Source organism: Eumetopias jubatus, unplaced genomic scaffold (genome assembly GCF_037043125.1).
Source record: "Eumetopias jubatus isolate StellerSeaLion01/CBP00866 unplaced genomic scaffold, mEumJub1_p1.0 scaffold_4, whole genome shotgun sequence".
Lineage (NCBI taxonomy): Eukaryota > Metazoa > Chordata > Mammalia > Carnivora > Otariidae > Eumetopias > Eumetopias jubatus.
In genome coordinates this window covers 105,138,264-105,163,000 of record NW_028274810.1, presented here as the reverse complement: position 1 = coordinate 105,163,000, position 24,737 = coordinate 105,138,264, and the positions used below count along the sequence as shown (strand labels likewise).

General features: G+C 65.1%; 1 protein-coding gene across 1 annotated transcript; it reads left to right on the top strand.

Moving 5' to 3' along the window:
- The first annotated feature begins 2,849 nt into the window (after window positions 1-2,849).
- On the top strand, window positions 2,850-24,442 carry ARHGEF16 (Rho guanine nucleotide exchange factor 16). Its single transcript, XM_028108264.2, has 15 exons — window positions 2,850-2,929; window positions 10,312-10,915; window positions 12,708-12,753; window positions 13,781-13,950; window positions 14,976-15,032; window positions 15,388-15,548; window positions 17,985-18,137; window positions 18,270-18,399; window positions 19,162-19,236; window positions 19,481-19,573; window positions 20,467-20,618; window positions 20,975-21,166; window positions 22,075-22,148; window positions 22,714-22,815; window positions 23,345-24,442. Exons 2-15 carry the CDS (start codon window positions 10,331-10,333, stop codon window positions 23,482-23,484), a joined length of 2,130 nt encoding a protein of 709 aa, XP_027964065.1. The 5' UTR covers window positions 2,850-2,929; window positions 10,312-10,330; the 3' UTR covers window positions 23,485-24,442.
- Window positions 24,443-24,737: the final 295 nt, after the last annotated feature.

The following is a 24,737-nucleotide window of genomic DNA, read 5'->3' as shown; positions in this document are numbered from 1 at the left end:
TGATGAACAATCTGGATTCCATGTCATGTCAAGAAGGTCTAAAGAATTTGAGTAAGGCAGACAATGTGATAACCTGTATTGGGAGGTGGTGAGTTCCCCATCCTGAAAGTATTCAAGAGAAGGCAGGACACTAGCTTCCTTGGTCTGGGTCGGGGCTCAGGGTGTCCGTTTCAGCCCTCCACCCTGCCCTCTCCTCAGCTGCCAGAGGGGTCTTCCCACCAGACCTGATCATTCTGTCCCTTTGCTTGAACCCTGAGTGACTCCTTGCTGCTCTGAGGATAAAAGATAGACCCTCACCCCCAGATGGCGAGTCCATGCGAGTCTCCCCCCAGTTTGGTGGCAGGTTGTCATTCTGACCACACTCCCTCCCACCTCAGAGCCTCTGCACCTGCTGTCACCCTGCCTGACACTCCTCCATCCCCTTTCCTCAAGCAAACTCCGCTCGTTCCCCAGGCCTCAGGTCTTCTAGCCCTTTTAGGGGCAGAACAGCGGTGCTGATGCCCCCCTCCCCACCCCACAAGCAGCAGTGAGCTCCATGAGGACAGAGACCACATCTGATTTGCTCAGAGCTGTATCTCTGATGCCGTGCTCCAAGGGAAGGGGGAGGAAAGCAGGAGGGAGGGAGGAGTCTTGCTGCAGAAGAAGGCTGGGGCATCAGGAAGAAGAGAGGTGACATTAGTCAGCTCCCACCAGGACATGCCACCATAACAAACACGCCCCTGCCCAGGGGCTTCCCATAGTGGTGGTGGCTCCGCTCCATGTGCCCTGCTGTCCTGGGACTCTGGATGAAGGAGGAGTGGAGCAGAGACGCGTCTCTGCTCTCAGAGGCCCAGACCCAGGGACTTGGTGCAAACACAGGACAGCTCTTGGAGCCTCAGCAGGCAGCTTGCCACCCAGCTCAGCACAGCAAGAGGATGCTCCTCGCACAGGGAGGGCTCCAGGTCTCCTGTGTGGGGCTGCGTTCTCCTGCAGAGCAGGACGCTGAGAAGCAGTCATGCAGGCTTTCCCCTGGAAAGGTTGGGGGCCGCACAAGCAGAGTGTGAGCAAGAGGGGTGGGCTTCATGTGGAAGCTGAGGCCGCTGCCCTTGGTGGAAGAGGCCACTAGGAGCCATGGGCAGTTCCTGAGCAGGGGCATGCTGTGAGCACACGCTGCTGTTGCCACCCTGGGCTGGTGGGGGGCTGGGAGCTGGGGATGCTGGGTGACAACAGAATGACAAGGATGGGTCCTGCCTGGCGGAAGGGCAGGCTGGCTCAGGATGGAAGCCGACCTGTCCCCACCCCTGGCACCTCCGGTGCCACGGACGTGATTCCTGAACCCCCCCCCCCCGTGATGGGGTTGTGGCAGCCTCTGGCCAGGGCACGCACCATGGACAGGACCTGGAAAGGCCAGGCTTGGAGTCCGCTGGACCACCTTCCTCCTTTCCAAGCCCCAGGGGATGATGCTAACAACTGCTGTGGAAAACAAAGGCAAAAGAAATCTACAAAAAAATTTCCTTTGCAGCCCATTGACAAGCACTTGGGACAGGCAGGGTGACCTTCCTCCAGGAGCTCAGCTGCCTCCACGCTAATACTCTGCTAGAGGTAGAAAGCAACCTTAGCTTGACGTTGGCCTGACCTCCAGGATCCTGTAAAAATTCCTTTGGAAACTTCCTTTATCTCTACCCTCCTCCCCAAGATATATGTTAGCAATCCTCCCCCAGCCTATGGCCCGCTGATACACATCTGAAGGGTCTCATGACTAAGGGTTTACTAGACAGTAGTACAGGACCTTTTCCTTTTTCTTAATTTTATTTTATTTAAATTCAGTTAATTAACATACCGTGTATTATTAGTTTCAGGTGCAGACTTCAGTGATGCATCAGTTGCATACAACACCCAGGGCTCATCACATCACGTGCCCTCCTCAGTGCGGGTCCCCCAGTTACCCCGTCCCCCCACCCATCACCCCTCCAGCAACCCTCAGTTTGTTCCCTAGAGTTAAGCGTCTCGTATGGTTTGTCTCCGTCTCTGATTTCGGGAAACGACCTTTTCCTAACCTCAGCTAGCCCCGCGAGGTCCTGGAAACCTTGCTTCCAAATTCCTTAGAGACTTACGCTCTCCCTAACCCCCTCCCAACTTTAAAGTATATAATCAGCTCCTCCTTGGGACCTCAGTGCAACTCTTTCTGCCCACGGGTCCCGTCCCCATGCTTTCATAAAACCACCCTTTTTGCACCAAAGAGGTTTCAAAGAATTCTTTCTTGATTGTTTGCTCTCGGACACCAACCTTTCACATCCACAACCACACCATAAAGGCAGCCAGAGTGGTTTGTGCCCCGCTGGGCCGCCTTCCGGCCGCCACTGTTCAAAGAATCCAGAAGTTGGGGCCTCTTCTGCCTAGAAGAGATCAGATTCCCGGCAGAGCTAGTCAGCTTCCTGGAGGGCTTCCTGGAGGAGGAGGCAGCCTAGCGAGGCCCGGAAGGAGCGTGGAAGCGGATTCAGGGTCACTGCCAGGCCACCCCCGCCCCAAACCCGCAGGCCACACGGCGGGCGGAGTGGGCGGTCCGAGGGCGGCGCCGCGGGCGGACACCGGCGGCCTCCGGAGGTGAGCCCGCCCGGCCAGCGGGTCACGTGAGCGCCGGCCGGCCAGGTGGGGACGGTGACGCAGGCAGCACGGACAGGTGTCCCGGGCGCGCGCGGCCGTCCCCTCCCGCCCGGCCCCCGCCCCGCCGGCCTGCGCGCCCACCTGGGCGCCCACCTGGCCGGACGGCCGCGCGCGCCGGCGCCTCCCGCGGGGCCGCGCAGGAAGTGAGGGGCGGGGACTGGGAGGGACCCGGCGGCGACTTGGAGCGCGGCCCAAATCGGCCGCCCGGCCGGGGCGCGGAGCCTGCAGGCTAGACCGGCCGGAGTCGCCGCCCGCTTGCCGCCACGTCCTCCGCCCCGCGGCGCAGGTGAGCCTGGGGACAAGTGAGCGAGCTGGGGGCTGGGGAGGGCCCGGTGACGCTGGGGCGCCTTTCCACCACTGCGCTGCCCCCACTCCCAGAGCTGCGCGGGTCGGCGAAACTTCGCGGCTCCGTCCCTTCGCCCGAGCTGCGCCGGGGACGGAGCCCGCAGGACCGGTGCGGCTGGACCCGGGGCCCGGACCCCACCCACGGCCTCGGGCGCCCACCGCCAGCCCCCTGTCTTCCCTGGAGCCCAGGGGGCCGCGTCCGCACCCTAGAGGGGACGCTTCTGTCGCAGGCTCTCCTGTGTCGACATCAGAACCGGGAGACCCTTAGGGAGCCCCAGGACCTTTGAAAATGGGGGTCGGGAGGGGGGACAAAACCACCCTCCCCCAAAACTCTGAAGAATCTGCCCAAACCCGCTTTGGCCTCAAGAGTTAGCAGCCCCCCGAATGAAGACCCTCCCTCCAACAAACCAGAAACAAACGCCTCTCCAACTGTGATGGATGTGGGGGGCAGACCCAGCGGCTCGGGGTGTCCTGCTCACTCATAACTAATAAGGGCGGAAGGAGGGAGGAATGTGGGGGCAGCTCCTGAGGGCGGTGGGCTCCTCTTACTGCTGACCAGCCTCCGTTTCTGCATCTGGGAAGCAAGAATCCCTTCTGAGATTTGGGTGGACCTCAGCCCAGCACTGGGCATGGGGGGATCTCTGCATCCGACCTGGAGCCCAGGAGAGCCTGACTCTTCCCACTGTCCTTGAGGTGAACAGTCGTCCCTTCCTAGTGTGGGGGCTCAGGGGGCACCTGCAGAGTCCGATCCCATACCCCCGTGACCTAGTACTTAGGGGTGTGGCCCCCGGGTTCAAATCCTGGGTCCCTGTGAACTCAGGCAAGTTACAGAAGCCCTCTGGGCCCCAGTGTCCTCCTCCGTAAAAAGGGGAGTAGTCAGAGTACCCGCAGAGGGTACTGAGTCAGCTGCAGCTGAGCCTCTGCTCTCGATGCTCCCCAGATACTGCCCACGGGCCACAGGAACAGAACCTCTGCCCGGGCAGGCGGGTGAAAGGCGCTGCCGGGGGCTCCCCGGAGTCCTGGAGGGGAAGACCGGTGGGAGGCGGGCTCTTGGGGGTGCCCGGAGGAAGTAAGGTCTTCAGTCACTTGGACAGAAGCCACCTGCAGATAAGACGGAGCGAGCCGAGCAGAGGACCCCTCCCTGCTTCTGGACACCTGTGAGGGAGACACCTGTGCCGGGCGGGCTCTGGCTCCCAGGGCTCGTCTCTGACCCCGCGTGGACAGCGCTTCACCTGCGCTTGAGGCACTGAGACAGGCAGGCCGGCGGCTTGCTGGGGGCCCCGCATGCGCCGCCCGCGAGGACGGCCGTCTGTGTGCGGGATCTGGGGCGGGCACGGCCACTCACCCTGCGTCTGGGGCCCAGAATTTTAGTTTCGGTTTCCAGATGGATGGCAGCTGCTTGTCTTCTTCGCCCGTGGCTGTTCCGTGCGCGGGCGGCCACCCGTGTGTAAGAGCGTCTTTATTTCTAGCGAAAATCACTGCTTGTCCGGCTCTCTGCTGACAGACAGCCTCACCCCACCTGGTTTCCTCACCTGTCAGGGAACATAGCAGCTTCCGGAAGGAAGGTCAGTGAGGAACTACAGACACAGTGGGGAGAAAGCATTTCGAAGACACCTGCTGGTCACCTGGCCAGGCTACCTGTCGGAGTCAGGGCTCTGATTTCCCATCTGGGGCTTCTTTGCAAAGGGAAACACCCCGCGCGTCAGCCAAGTCTGGGATGGGGGCCAGGTTTAGGGGACTTCTGGACGGAGAGACAGGAGCCAGTGAGCAATGGGTGGGCCTGGGGCGGGGGGCGGGGAGCGGGGAGCACGGCAGGCTGAGCCGGGAGGGTGCGCTTCTCTGTGACTGTTCCCTGGGCCTGGAAGCCTCAGAACAAGGGGCTGCAGGAGGCTTCTGCCCAGGGCAGGCACAGCACGGCCCCTCCCCCCTGCCAGCCTGGGTGCGAGGCTGGGTGCGGCCAGGTGGGTCTCCCTGCCCCCCACCGTGAACGGGGGGGCCCTCTGGTCAGCAAAGCCAGGCTCTCCATCTTGGCACTCCAGACATTTGTTCCAGCAAATTCCTTGTTGTGGGGCACCCATGGTCTCTACCTACACATGCAGGGCTGGTAACTCAGCTCCAGCTGTGACCTCCAAGAATGTCTCTGGACATTGCCAAGTGTCACCGGGCAGGGTGCGCAAAACTGCCCCAGCTGAGAGTCCCTGAGCCACCCCTGGCTGCCTTGCAAATGGAACCGTCTGCTGTGCGCTGTGACTCACAACGCCAAATCCTGCCCCCAAATCCTGTGTGACTCTGAGGTTTGAGCTTGGCCAGGCAGAATTACCCGAGCACAAGACCATCATTGTGGCTCGAGTTAGCCTGAGCAAAGACCAGGGTCGGGTGGACGGTGCTGGAGAGGTCAAGCCCCACCAGGCAGGGTGGGGTCAGCCGGACCTAGGGCCAGAGCAGAAGGACAGAGACCCCGCGGATGGAGTGATTTGGGTCCTGCTGGCTGTGGGAGCGGCTGTGGGCAGAGCCACAGGTCCAGGCCGGGCTGATCCTACCTGCAAGGGCATGGGAGAGGCCTCCCGAGTCCCAGGAAGCCCATCTGTTGGGAAGAACGAGGGAGTGGGGGGCACTGGGCTGCAAGGGGCCCCAGCAGGCCAGCCCAGGCCACACCACAGCCCAGACGACGCTGAGTGCAGCTTCTGCCTGGCCCGGCTGAGTCGGGTCTCCTGGTCCTTCCCCGACCCCACTGGTTGTCTTTTTTCCATGCCCCGTTGCAAGTGCCCCTTTCCTGCCCTGCACGTGTGGTGGAGGGAGATTCAGAGCCATGGATTGCAAGGATCCAACAGTGGACCGGCCTCCCCAGCCCCCCCTGCCAAGCAGAAACAGCAGGAAGTCACCTGAAAGTCACCCCAGCGGTGGCTCGGACGGATCCGGAAGCCCCTGGTGATGCAGCCCTGGTAGTTTCTGCTGGCTGGAAGCGAAGTACCCGCAGGAAGCCCAGGGCCTCTGGGGGAGGATGTGGCGCGAGGGCGAGGGCACGCCGAGCAGGGCAAGTACCATGATGCCAGCATTCACGTGTCCGTGTGGGGATCAAGCCCAACTCTGTGGGGACAGGAGATGTGAACAGGGCGACTGTCTCTGCTCCCGAAGGACCCACAGACTCTCCGGGGAGACAGACACACAGCACGCAGCCCTCACTACCCTGGGCATCTCTGGAGGAGCTTTGCGGGGCCACCTGTGCTGGGGAGCAGCCCCACCCCTGTGACCCGAGTCCGCAGTCTGTTGCCCAGACGGTGTGGCCGGCGTTTGCCCGGGGGCAGCTGAGAGGAGAGTCTCTGCCCTCGGCCCCTCCCTTGCACTGGCGCCAGGACAGCCGGCGAAGGCCAGAAGCCAGCGAGGACACTGGAAGAGCCATCCGGCCAAGGGAGAGGCCACCGGGCGTAGACGCTGGGAGGCTGGGGGCCCAAGGAGCCTGCGGGGCAGCAGCTCACAGGCGTGCGCGCAGCCCCGCACGCCGGCCTCCCAACGCAAGGCCATCTTCTCTGCGTGGTCCAAGCAGACAGCCCAGTAGGACCACCAGGTGTTTGAGGACAGCCTGGTGCCTGCAAGGACGGCAGAGGCCCAGACAGAGGAGGCAGGCACAGGCCAGGGACAGAAAGGAACTGTGAGCATCACAGAACAGGGTCAGGGTGCTCTGAGCGAAGAGCAGGCGACCGCAGCTTGCAGGACGGGGCAAACAATGCCAGTTTGGTGGAAAGGCTGGACCTTTCCACGGGAGGGCAGAGGGATGAGAGTACAGGAGAGGCCGGGCTGCAGAGGTGACGCCAGGGGCTGGAGTGCCCGCTCCAGGCTGCCCCCGAAAGGGGCTGGAGAAAACGTGAGAGAAAGTACGGAATATCACCGGCATCTGCCCAGACCCGCAAGACCCGAGGACGGGGTTGGAAGCAGGCGCAAGTCCGTGGCCCAGAGAGTGGACTTGGAGCTGTCCCCAGGAACACCAGAACTCCCCCATAAAGGGAGGGCCACACCTCCATAGGGCCGGGGAGAGCCTCCGGCCACAGTCCGGGGAGGCGAGGTCAGAGTCCGTAGGACGTCTCACCGCAGTGGAACGCTAGACCAGAGAAGAGGCCTCCTCGATTCTGGAAGAAATCATCTCCCACTGGCTCTGATCTCGGCCAGTGACCAGCCCGAGGGACAAAGATCTCCCTCTTGTAGCCTGGGATAGATGGGGGGGCTCCAGGAAAGGACCGGGAAGGGGGTAGGGGCAGGGAAGGGGGGGCCTGGGAGAGAGGACAGGGTCTCTGAGAAAACCCCGAGCGTATGGTCCAGGTGGACAAGGCAGGGACACGGACCGCAGAAGGGAGCGGGAAGGAGCAGGAGGAAAGCCACGGGTAAACAAGAGGGAATTATTAACGAGGGGAGGCCGGGCGCTGGCGTCTAGCTCCTGCTGGTGGAGCTCCCTGAGCTAACGCAAACAGCCCCCTGGGTGTGACGCCCGGGGCTGGGATCCCGTCCACGCAGCCAGGAGAGTGTGGCCGATGCGGGGCTGCCATTAGATGCTCTCCGAGGAGCAGAAATCGGGGGAAAGCTGTGGAGGCTGGGGCAGTGGCCTGTGGGGGACCTTTCATGATAGGCTCTTGGTGCTCCTTGAGTTTTGGACCCGTGTCCAGGGACTTGTGGTAAACTGAACGTGAGGAGGAAGAAGACACAGGGGTGCTGGTGCGGGCGGTAGCTCCCGAGAGCTGGCTCTGGTCCCAAGGCCCTGCAGAGCCCCGGACGGTGCTCTCCTGCGGGCCTGGTCCCTGGACTGGTGGCAGCCCAGGCCTGTGGGTGCAGCCACCTTGCTGGGAACGGAGGTCACGCCCGGCAGTGGCTCACCCGACAGGTTCCTGTTGGAGCACCTCTGGCCGCAGAGCAGACTTTGCCCTCCGCTGGGAGAGGCCGTGCCCCTGGCTGGGTCCAGGGTCTGGGGTCCAGGGTCCAGGCCCAGAGGACGGGGCCAAGAAGACCCAAGCCTGGGGCCTCAGATGGGGACGAGGGAAAGGAAGAACGGGGCGGGGCAGGAGGAGGGCAGGCGTGGTGCTGGCTTTGCAGGCGTGGGCTCCATGCAGCAGCGTGGCATGCACCCGCAGTGAGTGCCTTGTAGAAGAGAGGACTCGCAGGAGTTCCCAGTCTCCGGGCTACCTACCCACTGGGGTGCGCTTCGCTTGCACTGCAGATAGATCGAAGTCTACCAGAAACTCCTTTCTCCACCAGGCCTGGCTAAATGCAGATAAAGTTAACGTGGGGGTGGTGAGCCAGGATGGCGTGACCCGCCCTAGCTGCCGGTGACTCAGAATGTCCCCAGGAATGTGTGGGCCGGTCTCTGGGCGTGGGGGTGGCCAGGGCTCCGCGGGCAGCCCCTCCCTGTCACCGGGAGGCTCAGCCACACACGCCTCTCAGGTGTTTTTAGCAGACAGCGTGTGTGCTGGGGGGGTGGGGGTGGGGGCTTGGGGAGCCAGGCTTCTGACTGCCGCCGGCACCCCGACTGCACTGTGGTTTAGGCCCCTCTGGAGCCCCCAGCTCGCCCCTTGGGGACGGATTCTGGAGCTGAGGCTTGGAACTTCCCAGGGGAAGCACCCAGATGCAAGGTTGTGCGGCGAGTGTGGGAGGTGGGCCCCGGGCGGGGACCTGCCTGGTGTGTCCTGGGACAGATGCGGTGGCCTCCCTGGGGTACCTCAACTGCACAGGCCCTGGCGCCTCTGGCTGCAGGCTCCCCGGGGTGGGAGAGAGCAGGTGACACCCTCAGGCTCACAGGGCCTTCGGAGAAACGGGCTGCATCCCTTCCCAGGTCTGCCGCAAACGCGGCCCAGGGCCGTGGTGAAACTCAGCTGAGCCTCAGCCACCTGGGCTGGTGACTTGGAGACGTGGTTCTCCCATCTGAAAAACAGGCTTCCACCCCCGCCAGGCCCTTATCATACAGGCTGTGTGTCTGCAAGAGGGTGCAGACGGTGGCTCTGCTTGCTTTTCCTTAAAACTTAAAAGATACAGGGTGAGTTTTCTCCAGTCCTGCGAAGTTCTTCTAAGCCGGTGCCTGTCCCGACCGTCGGTCTGGAGCAAGGAGCAGGAGTGTGAGATGGCCTTCAGTGGTCATCCCAGCATTGTGGCCGGGAGTCTTCCTGCACCCTCAGGAGGCGGGCCTCATTGTTACTCCGCCCACTTGCGGATTTTGAAACGGAGGCGGAGAAAACAGCAGAGGGCAGTGACGGGTGGTGGGTGCCCAGGTGGCTGGCATTGGCTCTTCCCGGCCCTGAGTGGAAAGGCGGCCGTGGGCCCGTCCACACCGGCAAGGCGGGGCGCCCTCAGCCGGGATGAGCCAGGTTGGGCTGAACAACCAGCCCACAAATGCTTACAGACACTGGTCAGTGGGCTCTGCACATCTGAGGGTCTGAGGCACTCAGGGACCCAGGAGGGCTGGGCATCCAAGGGACGCAGGGAGAGTGGGCGTGACCGTGCCCGGCCAGGCTCTGGAGAAAGGGATCGTGAGCCCTGTTCCAAGTTCGTAAATGTGGGAAAATGCACGTGTGTCGCTGGACATGTAGGAAGGCTGTGTAGCCGGCCGTGGTGGTATCGCCACATGGGGCCTCGAAGACAAAGGGTCTGGAATCAGACCGGCCTGGGTTCAGATGCTGGTGACCCACGCCTCCTGACCTCCGTCTCAGGGCTGGCTCCTGGGTATCTTGGGGTCTCGTTTCTTTGTTTGCAAAATGAGACTCAAGAGAGCCAGCGTGTTTGGGAGTGGGTAGGATCATACACCTAACCCAGCATGGCGGAGCCTGGCCCTGCGTGCTCTGGAGCTTGGGGGCCAGGCAGAGGCTGGGGTCATGGCCACATTACCCAAAGCCGGCCTCAGAAGAGCAGCACAGACGGCATGATCCTCATGCTCTCACTGACCAGGAAGAAATGGTGCCAAGAGGCCCAGGAAAGATGCCGCTCAGGTCTGCGGGGCCCCAAGTCTGTGTGCCCCGCACTGCCCCACGCCTGCACCCACAGTGTGGGGATTTGTCCTCGGTGTGTGTACCCACCAGAGGAAGCAGGTGGTCGCCTGTCCTCTGCCCCAGTCCCAGCAGCCTGGGGCCCTGCAGGCCTGAGCCTCCCGACCCTCCGCACACCTCCCTGGGGAGTCCTGGTGGCTGTGGGCCGTGCCATCCCCAGCTCTGCTCCAGGCCTCCAAGCCCCGCGTCCCAAGCGGGCTGTCTGGCCAGGGCAGATGCTGGGAAGCTGTGGATGGGCCCGTGTGCAGGGGGGCTGTGGGATGGACATCTGCATGCTGCCCTCACCTCTGCGCTTTTGCCCCAGGACACCGTGGCCACTCAGCATGTCCCAGCGACACTCAGACAGCTCCTTGGAAGAGAAGCTACTGGAATACCGTTTCCACTCAGAGCTACGGCTTGATGCCAAGGGGAACCCGGCATCCAGGGTCCCCATGGTCCGGGACTCCCTGCAGGTCAGGGACAATGCCGCCTTCCAGCTCAATACCTCCGTGTCCCCACCTCTGTCCCCTAAGGATGAGGAGCCACGGGCCGTCGTCCTGAGCACACAGAGCCCTGCGGCCCTCAAGATGGGCACTCAGCAGCTGATCCCCAGGAGCCTGGCTGTGTCCAGCAAGGCCAAGACCCCAGCCCGCCACCAGAGCTTCGGGGCAGCTGTGCTCAGCAAGGAGGCTGCCCGGCGGGACCCCCGGTTCGTCTCCGCCCCCAGCTTCTCCCTGGACGACATGGATGTGGACACGGGCCCCAAGGGAGCGCTCAGACGGAACCTACGGAACCAATCCTACCGGGCGGCCATGAAGGGTCTGGGGGCTCCAGGCAGGGAGAGGGGCCCCATCCAGCTCAGCCCCAAGCTCCAGGCTCTGGCCGAGGAGACCAGCCCACCTTCTGCTCGGTGTCCGGCCAAGAATAAGGTAGGGGCCTGTCCGCCTGGACACTGGGGCGGGGGCCGTGCCTCAAGGGGCCTCGGGAGCTTGTAGGCGTAGACGGGGCCTCACCTGATGGTGCGGCTGCTGCCCAGTGAGCACCTACTGCGTGCAGGCACCTGACTCGGTTTATCCCAGTCCCGTGTGGCAGGCAGACTGTGAGCAGAGTGAGAACATCCCCATTTTACAGATGAGGCGGCTGAGGCTCAGAAAGGTCGAGGGCTTTCCCCAGGCCCCCAGGCTCTGGGGTCCCCACTCTCAGCCACAGTGGGGAGCAGAGCCTCTGGAGGGGACGGCCTCTCTCTCTGAGCCCCAAGGGGAGTCAGCCTGCCTGTGGGACAAGTTCCAGGGAGGGCTTCGGAGCAGCACCTGGCTTGGATCAGTCCGCTTGAGGGGCCCCCGTCCGGGGCTTAGAAGTCTGACGGCTTCTCTGCATGCACGCCCTCCTTCCCCTGCCCGATGGCCCTTCTGCCTCGGTGTTCTCGACGGATCGGGACCGGCGCAGGGCCGGTGGGAAGGGCGCCCTTGCTCGGGGTCTGTGTGCCCAGAGCTGACGTCCCAGTGGCCGCCTCTGCCAGGGGCTTCCCTCCGGGACTGAGCTGTGGCCCCTGGCCTGGGGAGGAACCAAGCCCGCCATCAGTACAGGCACGCCAGCCTGCAGAGAGGAGCACCGGGGTGGGGCACAGCCCTTCCATGCCTCCCGGAGACCCCAGGACAAGGCCAGCTGCCTGCTCGCTCACTCGCTGTTGGTTCAAGGGTGCAACAGATGTTTCCTGAGTTCTCCTGCATCTGGTGCCGGGGTCCTGAGGGGAGCCCGGCAGGCAGGCCCCCAGGGAGCTCCCAGGGCAGTGAGGGGGCAGGGGTGCCCTGGGGTGCTCATGTCTGGGCTGGGGCCATGCAGGGGGCCGACAGAGCCCAGAGGAGAGACTGGCTTCCCGGGAGCTCAGGGCAGGGGCGGGGTCGGGAGACAGTCCGGAGGAAAAAGGGTTAAAGCAGAGGTGTGAGCAAGGGGCACAGGCCTGGAGGCAGGAGGGGCACTGGGGAGGCATGGGGTGGGGGGAGCAGGCCAGGTGTGGCTGGGGCACCACACCTTCCAGCCCAGCAAGTGTTGTTTCCAGGCCCCAACTCGTTCGAGAAACCAGGTCTCGCTTTCCTGGAACTGGCACAGCTTCTGGGTCAGGAAAAACTGTCCGGCCAAGGAGGCAGGCTCTGAGCAGGCAGCTGGTGGGGCCGCAGGTGGGGGCCCTGAGAGCCCTGCCACCCCCGCTTGTCTCTGCAGTCCTGCCAGCAGCTGGGAGCTAGACTCTGCCCCTCCTGCTGCCCCAGGCCCCAGACTGCATGGGGTCCTGCGTGGGGCCCCAGCTCCCACCCCTGGGCTTTCTCAGCCCCTCCAACCAGACCTGTCCAGCCTTCCCTTCACACCCAGTCGGAACACCCCACTTCCCTGAGCACCCCCTCTTGATTAGTTCAGTCCTGCTGCCTCTTCCAGGCAGCCCTCCTGGATCTGCCTAGCTCTCAGTCAACCTGCCCTGCCTGCTCTGAACCCCCATTCCACCCCGTCCTACCAGCCCTGGCCTCTGCTCGGTGGCCTGGCCTCCCTTAAGAGCCAGCCTTTATTGAGCACCTTCTGGATGCCCGGCAGAGCCCCCTCCTGTTGAGCAGGACTTCATGCATGGCGCTGTGGGGTCTCTGGGCCCCCGGGTGGAGGGCTTGCTGCAGATTCAGCTGCCTCCCCTCCCCACTGACTACTGGCGTTTCTGTGTCTCTCCTGTTCGCACAGAGGACGCCAGGGTGGAAACGCGCACACAAGGGCTCCTTCAAGGATGGTGAGTGGGGCCCAGGGAGGCGACCTCCGGAGGCCCCCGTGGGCCAGGCTGGGCCCAGAGGAGGCTGGTGCAGTGCAGGGAGAACATGCTGAAAGGGATTTCTCCAGGGACGGGAAGTCCCAGTGACTCATCTGACTATGTCGTTCTGATGGGTCTAGAAAGTTCCCTTGCGCTCCCTTCTGCATCATTCCAAGGGCAGGGGACAGACCCCAGGAGATGTTTGCCAAGCATGCGTGTGCGAGGCCTGTAGTGGGATGGGTGGGACCAAGGCCCGCCAGAGGGCGCAGGCCCCGGGATGTAGACGCCCGTGCTGTATGCATTGCCTCTTTTCACAGGCATACAGTGAGCCCAGTGTTGGGGGCTCAGGAGGGCCCAGAGCAGTGAGTCAGCCTGCTGAGGGGTGGGATGCCAACGGGACCCCACAGGGAGGTGGGGGCAGGGGCCTGCCCAGCGGGATGCAGCACCCAGTGGCTGTGAGGGGCAGGGTGCTTAGGGTGCGGGGGCCCAGCCAAGAAGGGCCCTCCCTCCCTGCCAGCCCCCGGCCTCTGTGGACAGCCACAGGCCTGGGGGCAGGATCCAGGGAGAGGAGCAATGATGAGCAGGTTTCAGATGGGAAGGAGGGGCATGGGGGTTGCCCCGAGCCAGGCGCCAGCCCATCGCAGTGGGGCTGCTGCAGAGCCAGAGAGCAGGAGACCGCACCTCAGGGTTGGGCTCCGGGGAGCCAGCACCCAGTGCTCTCGGCCCAGCCTGGGAACAGCCCCCACCCAAGGCGGCCCCTGTGGCTCGGATTCGTCGGCTCAGCCCTGGTCTGAAGGTGCCACATTCTGCACTGGGACGCCACCCCCGTGGTGGGCTGGGTCCGGCCCAGCCATGGGAGCCAGCCAGCCTGAGAGGAGCCTGCTCTGGGGGGCCCTGCGCCGCCTGATGCTCTCAGAGCCCCCTTGGGAGGACTCCGCCTGCAGGTTCCCAGTGGGGCATGCACGCTCAGAGCCCCCAGGCCTGCAGGTGACACACCCCCTCTCCCCAGACCCCGGGTTCTACCAGGAGATCCGGGAGCGGGGCCTGAACACCAGCCATGAGTCCGACGATGACTTGCTCGATGAGCCGTCCGGCCCCGATGGAACGGAAAAGGCAGATGCCCCCATCGTAGTCAAGAGCTATCGGCCTGTCCAGGTCACCTGGAGCCAGCTCCCAGAGGTAGGGCCAGGATGGTGGGCTGAGGCCCTGAGCCCAAGCCCATGGGCGGTTGGTCCCTCAAAGCCAGCCTGGGTCCTCCTGTGTGGGGAGGAGCCTTCCGGAAGTACCCTCTATGCCTAGCTTGCAGCAGGGAGCCCCCTTCCTGGTGCGCTCTGAGCTGCCCTGCCCCGAGGACACTGTGGATTTGGGTCCAACGGCGGAGGGGTGGGGAGCCCTGAGGGCCGCATGCTATCGGCGTGTATATGACGAGCCTCCCGCACGTGAGCCCCTTGCCCTCTCCCTATTCGGGCTGACCCCCTTCCGAGGGCCCTGCCCCCAGGAGAGTGCCAGGAGGGTCCGAGTGGGGAGACAGGAGTGGAAGGGAGAGGGCCAGGCCTCGGCTTCAAGAGAGCCAAGCTCCCACCTCACTCTCCACACCTGAAACGGAGCGGGTCCCTGCCAGGCAGGCCTGCGGGGGGCCCCAGGGAGAGCTTGGCTGGGACAGAGGTCCTGGTGCCCTGAGCAGGTGTGCGGGGAGGTAGGTGTCACTACCCTAGGAGGACAGCCACGCTCTTGACCCATCCCCATCCCCGGAGGGCCCAGGGACAGGGCTGCCCTGTAGCCTGTGGGCAGGGAGGGCAGCTCTGAGTCTGGTGGCAGGACATGCCACCAGACATAATGATCCCGGCCACCTGAGCTTGGGGGATCGGAGCCCAGCCTCTGGGCTGGACGAAGAGGCAGGGGATTAGCCACCTGGCGGCCCCGGGGCCTGACAGCATGGAGAGCTGGACCGTCAGCCCGGACCTCCTGGGTAGGGCGCAGACTCGCCCGGGCCAGTGTGTCTGAGTTGTGGCCCTGTCCCCGGCATGCCTCTCAGCCCCCAGGCCAGCTCTGCAGACAGAACCCCTTCCCTACCCCAACGGCGTCTGCCAGCCGCTCCCTCTGGACGCCCATCTTCTTCCTCGGCGGCCCCAGGGCTCTTCGGAGGGGAGGCCGGGCTTCCAGGATGTGCAAAACCTGTGACCCCAGGCCGGTGTCCTCCTCAGGTGGTGGAGTCCGGCCTCCTGGACAAGCTGCCTGCTGAGGAGCGCAAGAGGCAGGAGGTGAGGGGCTGGGCGGGGGTCCAGCCCTGTGCCCCAGACTTGGTGTGGGCCACACAACACACATGGGGCAGGACGGCGGCCACGGCGATGCCTACCCCCTCCTGGCAATGCCCTTGGCTGGGGGGGGGTTCCGTCACCTCTTCTTGGACGCAGGTGGGGGTCCTGTCCAGCATCACAGCCCACAAGAGGCTGAGCCGGAGCGCGTGCGCAGATGTGGGGCTCTGGTCCCCATGGCCAGGCTCACAGCCTCGCCCCAGGTCTGGTCCGAGGGCCCGGGTCCAGCCTGTCCTGCACCCTGACCGTGTCCCCGAGGGGAACGGTGGCCCTGGCAACTGCTCGCTCTCGTCCCCGCCAGGCCATCTTTGAGATCCTCACGTCGGAGTTCTCGTACCAGCACAGCCTGGGCATCCTGGTGGCCGAGTTCCTGCAGTCCAGACAGCTGCGGGCGACCATGACACAGACCGAGCACCACCACCTCTTCTCCAACATCCTGGACGTCCTGAGCGCCAGTCAGAGGTGAGGCCCGCGCCCAGCCCTCCACCGCGCCTGCCAGGGCCACCCCCCCCCCGCCCTTGGGGCAGCACGGCAACGGCGGCATCTCGGGGCCTCCCGGGCTGGGACCATGGGCGGAAGGTTTGGAGCGGCCGCTGGCTGGAAGAGGACACGGGGACCTCCTCAGGCCCTGAGGCCACCGAGCACTGGGCCCCGTGACAGGCTTAGCACCCCGCCCCCAGCACCCTGTCCCTTGCATGTTTGAGAGGGTGGAGCACCTGCTAGATGACGTCACCTTCCCACCAGGTCGCCAGGTGCAGAAGGCCAAGCCACAAGGTGTGGGGTGGCCGTGGGATGGAGCGGGTAAGAGGGGCCTCGAGTTGTAGCCTCGGGTCATGTTCTGCCCGGCAGTGTCTGGTGCCCGGCCCAGGGCTCTGGTTGCAGGGTACAGCAGTAGAGGAGGGGCCTGCGTGGGCCTGTGTGTGTGCGTCCACGTGCCTCTGTGTGTGCGTACGTGTTTCCTCCCACGGAGGGCTCAGCCCCACCAGCCTTGGGCCCCCGAACACTGCAGGACACCCTCCCTCATGCCTCAGCATCCTCCCTCATCTGAGGCGGTGGGTCCCCTGAGCCCCCTGGAGGACTAGGGTAGGGGCAGGTGAGAGAAGGTGGCTCAGCCCCGGTTCATTCCCATCAGCCTCAGACCCGTCCCCTGAGCCCCAGCCAGCACCTACTACCTGTTGCCCCCATGAAGTTTCAGAGCCATGCTGGGGGAGGGGGTGTGAGCTTGTCCCTGGAGACGGGTCCTGCTGCAGAGCTTCAGTGACCAGCCCGGGGAAGCTTGCAGCCTTTGACTCCATGGGGGCCTGGGATAGGCGGCCGCCCTCCACCCAGCTCTGACCCTTTGCTCCACGTCCCTGAAGCACAGCGGAGGGTGTGGACCCACACTTGGCCAGCCGTCCCATCTGTGCTGAGCTCCCCAGGGCCTCTGGCTGGCCTCTGGCTGGTCCAGCCTCCTCCCCCAGCTGGGTCCTGGCAGCTCCTAGCCATTCATAGTGGCTTCTCTGGGAATCAGCTTTCTTGGGTCAGCAGCTCATGGCTACCTTTCCCAGAACTTTCTCAGAAACCCTTGGAATTGCCTGGGGGGCTGCTGCCCAGCGTGGCCCCGCCCACCCAGGCACAGGCGTGTGGCGCTGCATCTGGGCAGCTGTGGGCCTCCCGAGCCCTCCCTGAGGGGGCAGGGTCCTTGTCTGTTCCTGACACGCTGTCCCCCTCTGCCTGGGCTGCCCAGGACCTGGGGCTCTCACAGTGTTCCCCCTTGTGGGACGCATGGTGCCCCCGAGGGTGGAGGGTCAGGCAAGGCCCGGTGGGCAGGGTCCCTCAGGACCCCCGTCCTCAAAACCGCTTGCTCGCCCTCCCTGAGACCCGCGCCAGCCTTACCAAGGGCAACCAGAGCAAGGCCCCCATCTTGCAGGGGGTGGGGTTTTGCCCATCCTCCCCCCGAGGTGGTACCCCCGTCCCAGGTGCTAGGTGGGGCTGACGGCAGGCCCAGCGGTGCCTGCATTGTTGAGGGCCCAGGACCTCCTCACCGCCCCCCGGCCGTGTCCCCCAGCCCTGACTCACTGTCACAGTGCTGGATTCCATCCCTCCCACTGGGCAGGGTAAGCAGTAAGAGCACAGGCAGCTGGCCATCCCCGGCCTGGTCAGCCCCAGGTTGGGGGTCCGGGCCACCGGGGGTTGGATATGTGCTCGGGGACGCAGCTTTCCACCCTCCAGAGGTCAGCCAGCTGTCGTATCTTCCAGACAGGCTGCCTCAGGCAGTCCCAGGAGCCCAGCTAAACGGGGCTTTCAGAGTCGGCTACGGGAGAGACTCGGTCATTGGAGGAGGCAGAAGGCCGGGATGGGGCCAAGGAGCCTCCGGGAAGGGGGAGGACCTCCTGGCTGCCTTGGCCAGGGCCTGGGGAGGTGACGGGGCCTTGGGTCCACCAGATGTCCTGGTGCCGGTCCGGCCAGGCCCAGCTGTGGCAGCAGTGGTCCGCAGAGGCAGAAGCGTGGTCACCCCCGGTCAGCGTCCTCCTGATCTCTGTGGCCAAGGATGATCTCAGAAGGGGACCCTGGGAGGAAGCGGGGCCTGGTGGCCACCGCTGGGGAGTCCACCCAGAGCCCCCCGTCTGTACATCGAGCTGGGCAGAGGGTGCCAGGGCTCCAGGCAGGTCTGACCCAAGCCCAGGGAATCAAATCAGAGTGACGGGTCCTCTGTCCTGCCTGTTTGCGTGTCTCCTGGAATCTCTGCCAGAATTTAAGTGGAGGTGGCCTTGGGTTTGCCCAGTTATTCCAGGCTTAAGAGGCTCATCTGTCCTGGGGTCTTCCCGGGCGGCGGGTCCCCCACGCGCCTGCTGGGTTCCCGCCGCGTGTGCCGTGGTGGTGGATGGCCAGGCCTTCACCGCACTCTCGCCCGGTTAGGTTCTTCGAGGCCCTGGAGCAGCGGCACAAGGCACAGGTTTGCGTGGAGGACATCAGCGACATCTTGGAGGAGCACGCCGAGAAGCATTTCCACCCCTACGTCGCCTACTGCTCCAATGAGGTCTACCAGCAGCGCGCCCTGCAGAGGCTGACGTGAGCGTGGCCTCCCTGCAGCCAGGGGTCCACTCCGGGGTCTGGGAGCACATTCCTGTGCGCCGCCCGGCTTGTGCCGGCTGCACCTGGCCTCGCGCCGCAGATGAGGGCAAGCCCTGCTCTCTGTTGCAGAAACAGCAACGCCGCCTTCCACGAGGCCCTGAAGGAGATCGAGAAGCGTCCCGCGTGCGGGGGTCTCCCTATGATCTCCTTCCTGATCCTCCCCATGCAGAGGGTGACCCGGCTGCCCCTCCTGACGGACGTGAGTATGCCGCACAGACCCCTGCCGGAGAAGGAGGTCAGCCCGGCCCCCCGCTTCCGGTTGAGCATCACTCCTTCACATCCCCCTCCCCGGTGCTCCTCGGTCCTCACGAGTCGGCTTTCACAGCCTTCACCCGCGAGGCTCCCTGCCCGGAACCTTCCAGCACTTTGTGGGTTTGCATCCGCTTCCTTGTAGGTTCGCAGGGTTCGTTCGCGTGGACAAGACGGAACCAGCCTGGGCACCACTCACTGCCCTCTCGGTGGATGGGGCGATGGAGCTCTAGCAGCTCCCTGCAGCGGCTCACTCCTCTGAGAGGCCTGCTCGTGGGGCCGAGGGGCGGGTGGGGGTGCGAGGCACCCATGCACGCACACGTGAACATATGCACATGCAGCGGGGCCCGCTAGGCCCCTGGAGGCAGCGTGTCATGGCTCATGCTTGGAGGATTGTCGTTCAGGCCGGAGGGGACGTCAGGCCCTCCGGGGCTCCCTCGGAAGTGTCGAAATAGAGGCTGTGGGGGCCCCCCCAGACTGGACCAAGACAGCTGAGGCCTGGAAGGGCTGAGGTCCTGGGAGGGTGCCCTCTCCAGGGTCCCACCCACCAAAGCCTGACCTGGCAGAGCCGGCCTGGCAGGAACCTGCTGGACATGGGCTCTCAACCCCCCCGCGGCCCCCACCTGGGTGTGTTGTTGGGGGGGCCTCTGCCACACGCGGGCCCGAGTGCAGCCAGGTACGTAGTGCCTGACATGCAGGGTCCTCTCTGCAGACTCTCTGCCTCAAGAGTCAAGGCCATCCCGAGAGATACAGGGCCGCCAGCCGCGCACTCAAGGCCATCAGCAAGGTGAGGGGGGGTCCAGGGGAGGGGGGGCAGGGGCAGACCTGGACCGAGCCAAGGTCTGCCCCTGCCCCCCCAGTGATGGGGACCCGGAGGGCAGGTTTCCACATCACCCATGTCAGGCTTTTCACGGTGCTGATGGGGAAACCGAGGCCCAGAGGGAGTGGGGCTTGAACCTGATGGGTGAGCCCGTCGGGGGGCGGCAGCGAGGACAGCCCCGGGGCACAGCCTGCTCTCCGGCCCCCTGCAGCTGGTGAAGCAGTGCAATGAGGGGGCCCACAAGATGGAGCGCACGGAGCAGATGTACATGCTACACACACAGCTGGACTTCGGCAAGGTCAAGGTGGGCGCTCCGACCCCTCCTGAGCCAGCTCCTCAGAGGTCAGGTCACAGCCTTGGGGCCTCTGCCTCAGCCTCTCCAGGCCTCAGTTTCCCTACCAGGGAGCGTCCCTTGTGACTCCCGCCCCCCTTGGCCGCAGAGGCTCAGCTCTGCCGCCCTCCTGCCTGGGGTCTCTCTGGCCTGTGTCCTCACCCCCAGGGCTGCCCCGAGGGCTTGCCCCGGGCCAGGGCTCCTCACAGCACGCTGAGAACGGGGAAAGGACAGTGTCGGGGCCAGTTCATGTCTTGGGCCTCCCTCAGTCTGGGGAGGGGTCTAGACATCCTACAGGCCCTCCAAAGCCCCCTGGCCAAGTCCCATAGCAAGTGAGGTGCAGATGGTCAGACACTTCCCCATGGGAATGCTCTGCGGGACTTGGCCCGGAGGCAGCTCTGTGGGCTGGGCCTCCACTTGGCCTCGCTCGGGCTGGGCTGCCGACCTCCAGAGGCTGCCCGGCAGGCCGGAGCTCGGGGGGAGCGGGCGCTGTGGGCAGGACAGGAGAGCCACGGAGTGACCGAGCACGGGCACAGAGGTCTGGAAAAGGGTGTGAGGGGTGTGTGGAGGCTTCCCCACCATGGCCTTTGCTCTCCGGCTCGGGGGCAGTGCTCGGCGGGTGCTAGGAGAGCCCCTGGGCCTGGCCGCAGGCAGGACGGGCCTGTCCTGGTTGCTGGGCAGGATCTGGGCCCGGGACTTGGCCCAGAGCCCTGTCGCATTTGTGCCTGTCGGCGAATGGAACAGCCCTTTGTCTGAGGGGAGGACACATCTCCCCGTCTTCCTTGGTCCAGCCAGGGAGGCCGGTCACCCAGTCCTTGGAGGCAGGGGTTGTCGCCGCCCCCCCCAGCTCTGGCTCTTCCTTCCAGTCCCTCCCGCTGATCTCGGCCTCCCGCTGGCTGCTGAAGCGTGGGGAGCTCTTCGTGGTAGAAGAAACCGGGCTTTTCCGAAAACTGGCCAGCCGGCCCACGTGCTACCTATTTCTGTTCAACGACGTTCTGGTGGTCACCAAGAAGAAGAGGTGGGCTGCCCTGGGTGCTGGGCTGTGTGGCCCTGCGATCGGGGCCGGAGGGGCGTGGGGGCAGCCGCCTGGGTCTCCTCTGACCTCAGAATTGGGGGGGGCCCTCCCGGCCTGACCTGTCCCTGGCAGCGGCCTGCATCCCCCGACGTGTGGCGTGGGGTGGCCAGGTGCCTCTCACTGCCGGCAGACCAGGGTCTGCCCGCCCAGGCCACAAGGACGAGAACACACATGGCCTCTGTTTTCTGGGGGGCAGTTTCAGGCGCATCCTTCTGGCTGCGTGCCCCACAGCTGGGCAGGGGCCCCAGGCTGCCCACAGACCCCCTGTCACATCTGGCTGCCCACCTGTCTCCCCACAGCGAGGACAGCTTCATGGTTCAGGACTACGCCCAGGTGGACCACATCCGGGTCCAGAAGATGGAGCCCTCCGATCCCTCTCTGCTGGGGGGTGGCGGCAGCCGCAGCTCCTCGGTGCCACACCCCTTCCAAGTGACCCTGCTACGCAACAGTGAGGGCCGCCAGGAGCAGATCCTGCTGTCCTCCGACTCGGCGTGAGTCAGGGGAGGGCTCCTGGGAGCAGGGGCCGTGCCATCGAGTTCTTGAGCACCTGCTGTGTGCCGGGCCCTGCAGCAGAGGCCAAGGGCAGCCTTGTCCTCCCAGAGTTCACACTGCTGGGAGGGGGACACATCAGCCAGACAAGCAGCTGGACCGTCGGGTGTGTCCGGGGACACCAACGAAGGAGGAAGCCAAGGCAGGGAAGGGAGTGCCAGGTGGGGGCAGCCTGATTGGCACGGTGCCGTTTGGGGAGCAGGGCTTGCCAGAGGCACAGCAGTGCAAAGGCCCTGAGGCAGGAGGCCTCTGCTGAGAAGCAGCCTGGAGGCTGGCAGGGCCGGAGCCCAGGCGCTGGCGGTGGGGGGTGGTGAGGTCAGAACCATCTGGAACGGGGGCTGGGCAGCACACAGAGAGATGGCAGCACAGCGGGGTCTCAGCAGACAAGGGAGGAAGGGACGAGGCTGGCTTGGTGTCCATACTCCCTCCAGATGGGAAGCTGAGGCTGAAGGTTAAAAATCGTGAACTGACACAGGGCAGTGGGCTTGGGGCCCAGCGCCGGCAGACAGGGTGGGCCGGGGTGTGGGGGTGCGGCTGCCGCCTGACTCTGGGACCCTGGGCAGGTGAGACTCACGGTCACCCTGCCTGCTGCTCCTTCTTGCCCTGTGACTTCCCACACGTGGTCCCTCAGTGGTTTATGGGGCTCAGGAAAGGGCGCCCCGGCAGTGTGAACCTTCATAGTCACTGCCCATCGCATCTTGAGGGCTGTGGGGCACGCTCAAGGAACCCCCAGCCACGTGACGCCCCATCCGTCCACGGTGCCGCACTGGGGGCGGGGCGTGTGAAGCCAGAGGTCCCCAGGCTGGCGAGAGCGGCCTCAGGGCCTCACGCACCCCCTCTCCACCCGCAGGAGTGACCGGGCCCGGTGGATCACCGCGCTCACTCACAGGGAGAGGCAGGGGCAGGGCCCCACCAACAAAGGAGGTAAGTGTCTGCTCCACCCTGAACAGGGCTCACAGCCCCTTCCCCGGGCCTGGGCAGGGGGTTGGCATGGAGCTAGGAGGCACTGTCCGGCCCTCTGTCCATGCCACTGCCTGCCCCCAGGGTGACCTGCCCAGGCGAGGCACCCCAGAGCTGCATCTGTGTGTGTCTGTCCGTGCACAGGGACCCAGCTCTGTCCCGGGGCCTCCCCTTCCGTGCCGGGGAGAGAATGCTGCCCCATGCCCAGGGACTGGAGCCGACTGAGGCCACAGCGGGGCAGCCAGCTGGCCCATAGATCTGTCGCCCCGGCTCCGGCCCTGCCCCTTAGAAGCCGGGTGCCCCCTCTGCCGGTGCTGGTGCTTTGGCTCTGAAATCAGGAGCAGCCTGTCCTGGGGCCTCTGGACGGAAGCTGCCACGTGTCCAGAGCCCCCCAGGCCCCACCGAGACCAGGCCACAGGGGACATGTTAGGAGGCAGGGCACTGCCCGACTGGGGGCTGCCAAGCTCCTGGCCCTTGCGCTCTCAGGGACAGCTCTGTCGCTGACACCCACCCCCACCTGCCCCCACAGACCTGCGCCAGGTAGAGATCACCAAGGCCTACTTGGCCAAGCAGGCGGACGAGATCACACTGCAGCAGGCGGACGTGGTCCTGGTCCTGGAGCAGGAGGATGGTGAGCACGCCGGGGCTGGGCCTGGGTGGTGGCGGGATGTGGGTGGCGTGGACCCCAGAGGGAGAGTTCAGCGGCCCCGCAAATGTCTGGAGCACACCAGGTGCGGGCAGCTGACCCTGAGCCTGGCCCCCTGGAAGCAGTTTCTGCACCTGCTCACGGTGGGCCTGATCTGAGGCCCCTCAGCACCCTCCCTCAAGGACCTCTTCAGACGTCCCTGAGTCAGGATCAAAATCAGCTTCTCTGTCACTCTGTGTCCTCAGCAGAAGGAGGGAGGCTCTGCTCCTCTGGGGGGCCCCCTGCACAGGGCATGCGAAGCTGGCTGGGGCCGGCTCAGCCCCTGACACCAGCGTCTCGGCCTAGCAGCTGCTAGAGGACCAGATGCCCCTGTGACCTGGAGCCAGGCCCTCTTGGCAGGAGCGGGTGGTGGTCTGCCCTATGGGAGGCCTGGCCCAGGCAGCTTCGGGAACAGGGGCTCCGAGGGCTGGGGGTGCCCGGATCCTGCCCTCACCTGCCCCACATCTGTGTTCAGGATGGTTCTATGGCGAGCGGCTGAGAGATGGGGAGATGGGCTGGTTCCCTGAGGACTTTGCCCGGTGCATCACCAGCCGCGTGGCCGTGGAGGGCAATGTGCGCAGGATGGAGCGGCTGCGCGTGGAGACGGACGTGTAGCCTGCCCTGCCCAGCACCTAGACCGAGCTCCGCTTCCATCCACGCTCCAGTGAGCCACCGGGCTCCTGGACCAGGTGGGCTGTCCCAGGAGCCTGAATGGTCCGTGGGTCCCCGCGAGGCCCTGTGGTCTGCAGTGCCGGAGCCAGCCTCTTCCAGGGAGGAAGATCACACGGTCTGCCCGCCCCCGGGGAGCATCCTCCACACCAGCTCTCTGGGCCCCAGCTCGCCTGACCCCTGGCCAAACCCCAGGGAGGAGCCCTGCCCCTGCTCCAGCGCCCTGTGCTCCCGCAGGGCGGTTGTGCAGGACGTGGACCCAGCTCCCTCCCTTGTCCTCATGTGGGACAGAGGGCTTGGGCGTCCAGGGCGGCCCCACTTTTGGAGAGGAGGTCCTGCCAGAGGGAGGTGACACTGTGGGGCCAGTGCCGAGATGCTGAGGTTTTCATAGACATTAAAGTATTTCTTTAACACCTGGATTTCCATGGAAATCCTCACCCAGGAGAAGGCCGGATGAGTCCCTGCAAAATGCCCAAGGTGCCGTGGGCCATGCCTGCTCCCCGAGTGTGGGCGCCTGGGTCAGGTCCTGGGGCCTTGTGTGGCCCCCTTGTTCAGGGTCACCCCATGATCCTCTGTGGCCTTGGCCTGACTGTCCGCATGGAGCGTCGCGGGCAAAGCCAGTGGCTCCTGACCCCCATCCCCACACACTCCCTTGCAGGGCTCAGCCTGGCCAGTGGGTCTGGGGACCCCGCTGGTATGTCCCCCCGGCACCCACCTCCCTCACAGCCCATCTGTTCCCCCAGGCCCTGGACGTGCGTTTGGGGAGGGGCAGGCTGGCCTGGGCTCTTGGCTGCTAGGCCAGGCTGGAAGGCTGGGTCGTGCCCTGCCGGCCCTGCGATGCCTCTTGCCCCTGCCCCGGGGCCCTCTTGGCCTGGGCAGTGCTGTCCTTGGGGTGAGGGCTCGCTGGGGCTCCGGCTTCGGTTTGAAAGCCGGGCTGGGGCTCCCCACCTCCCAGCCGGAAGTGGTCAGTCCCCTCCCGCCGGCCCTCTGCCCCGCCCAGCCCTGGGCCGGCGGGAGGGGACTGAGCCGCCGGTGGGAGGGCCGAGGGAGGGGGAGGGGCTGCCCCGAGCCCCGCCCACTGACAGGTTAGGGAAGGAATGCAGCGCCAGGAGGGGTGGGCAGCTTCTCCCCATTGACCTCCAAGGTGACGTCCATGGCCTCAGGCAGTCGGAGCGCCCGGCCTAGGTCAGAGCTCACGC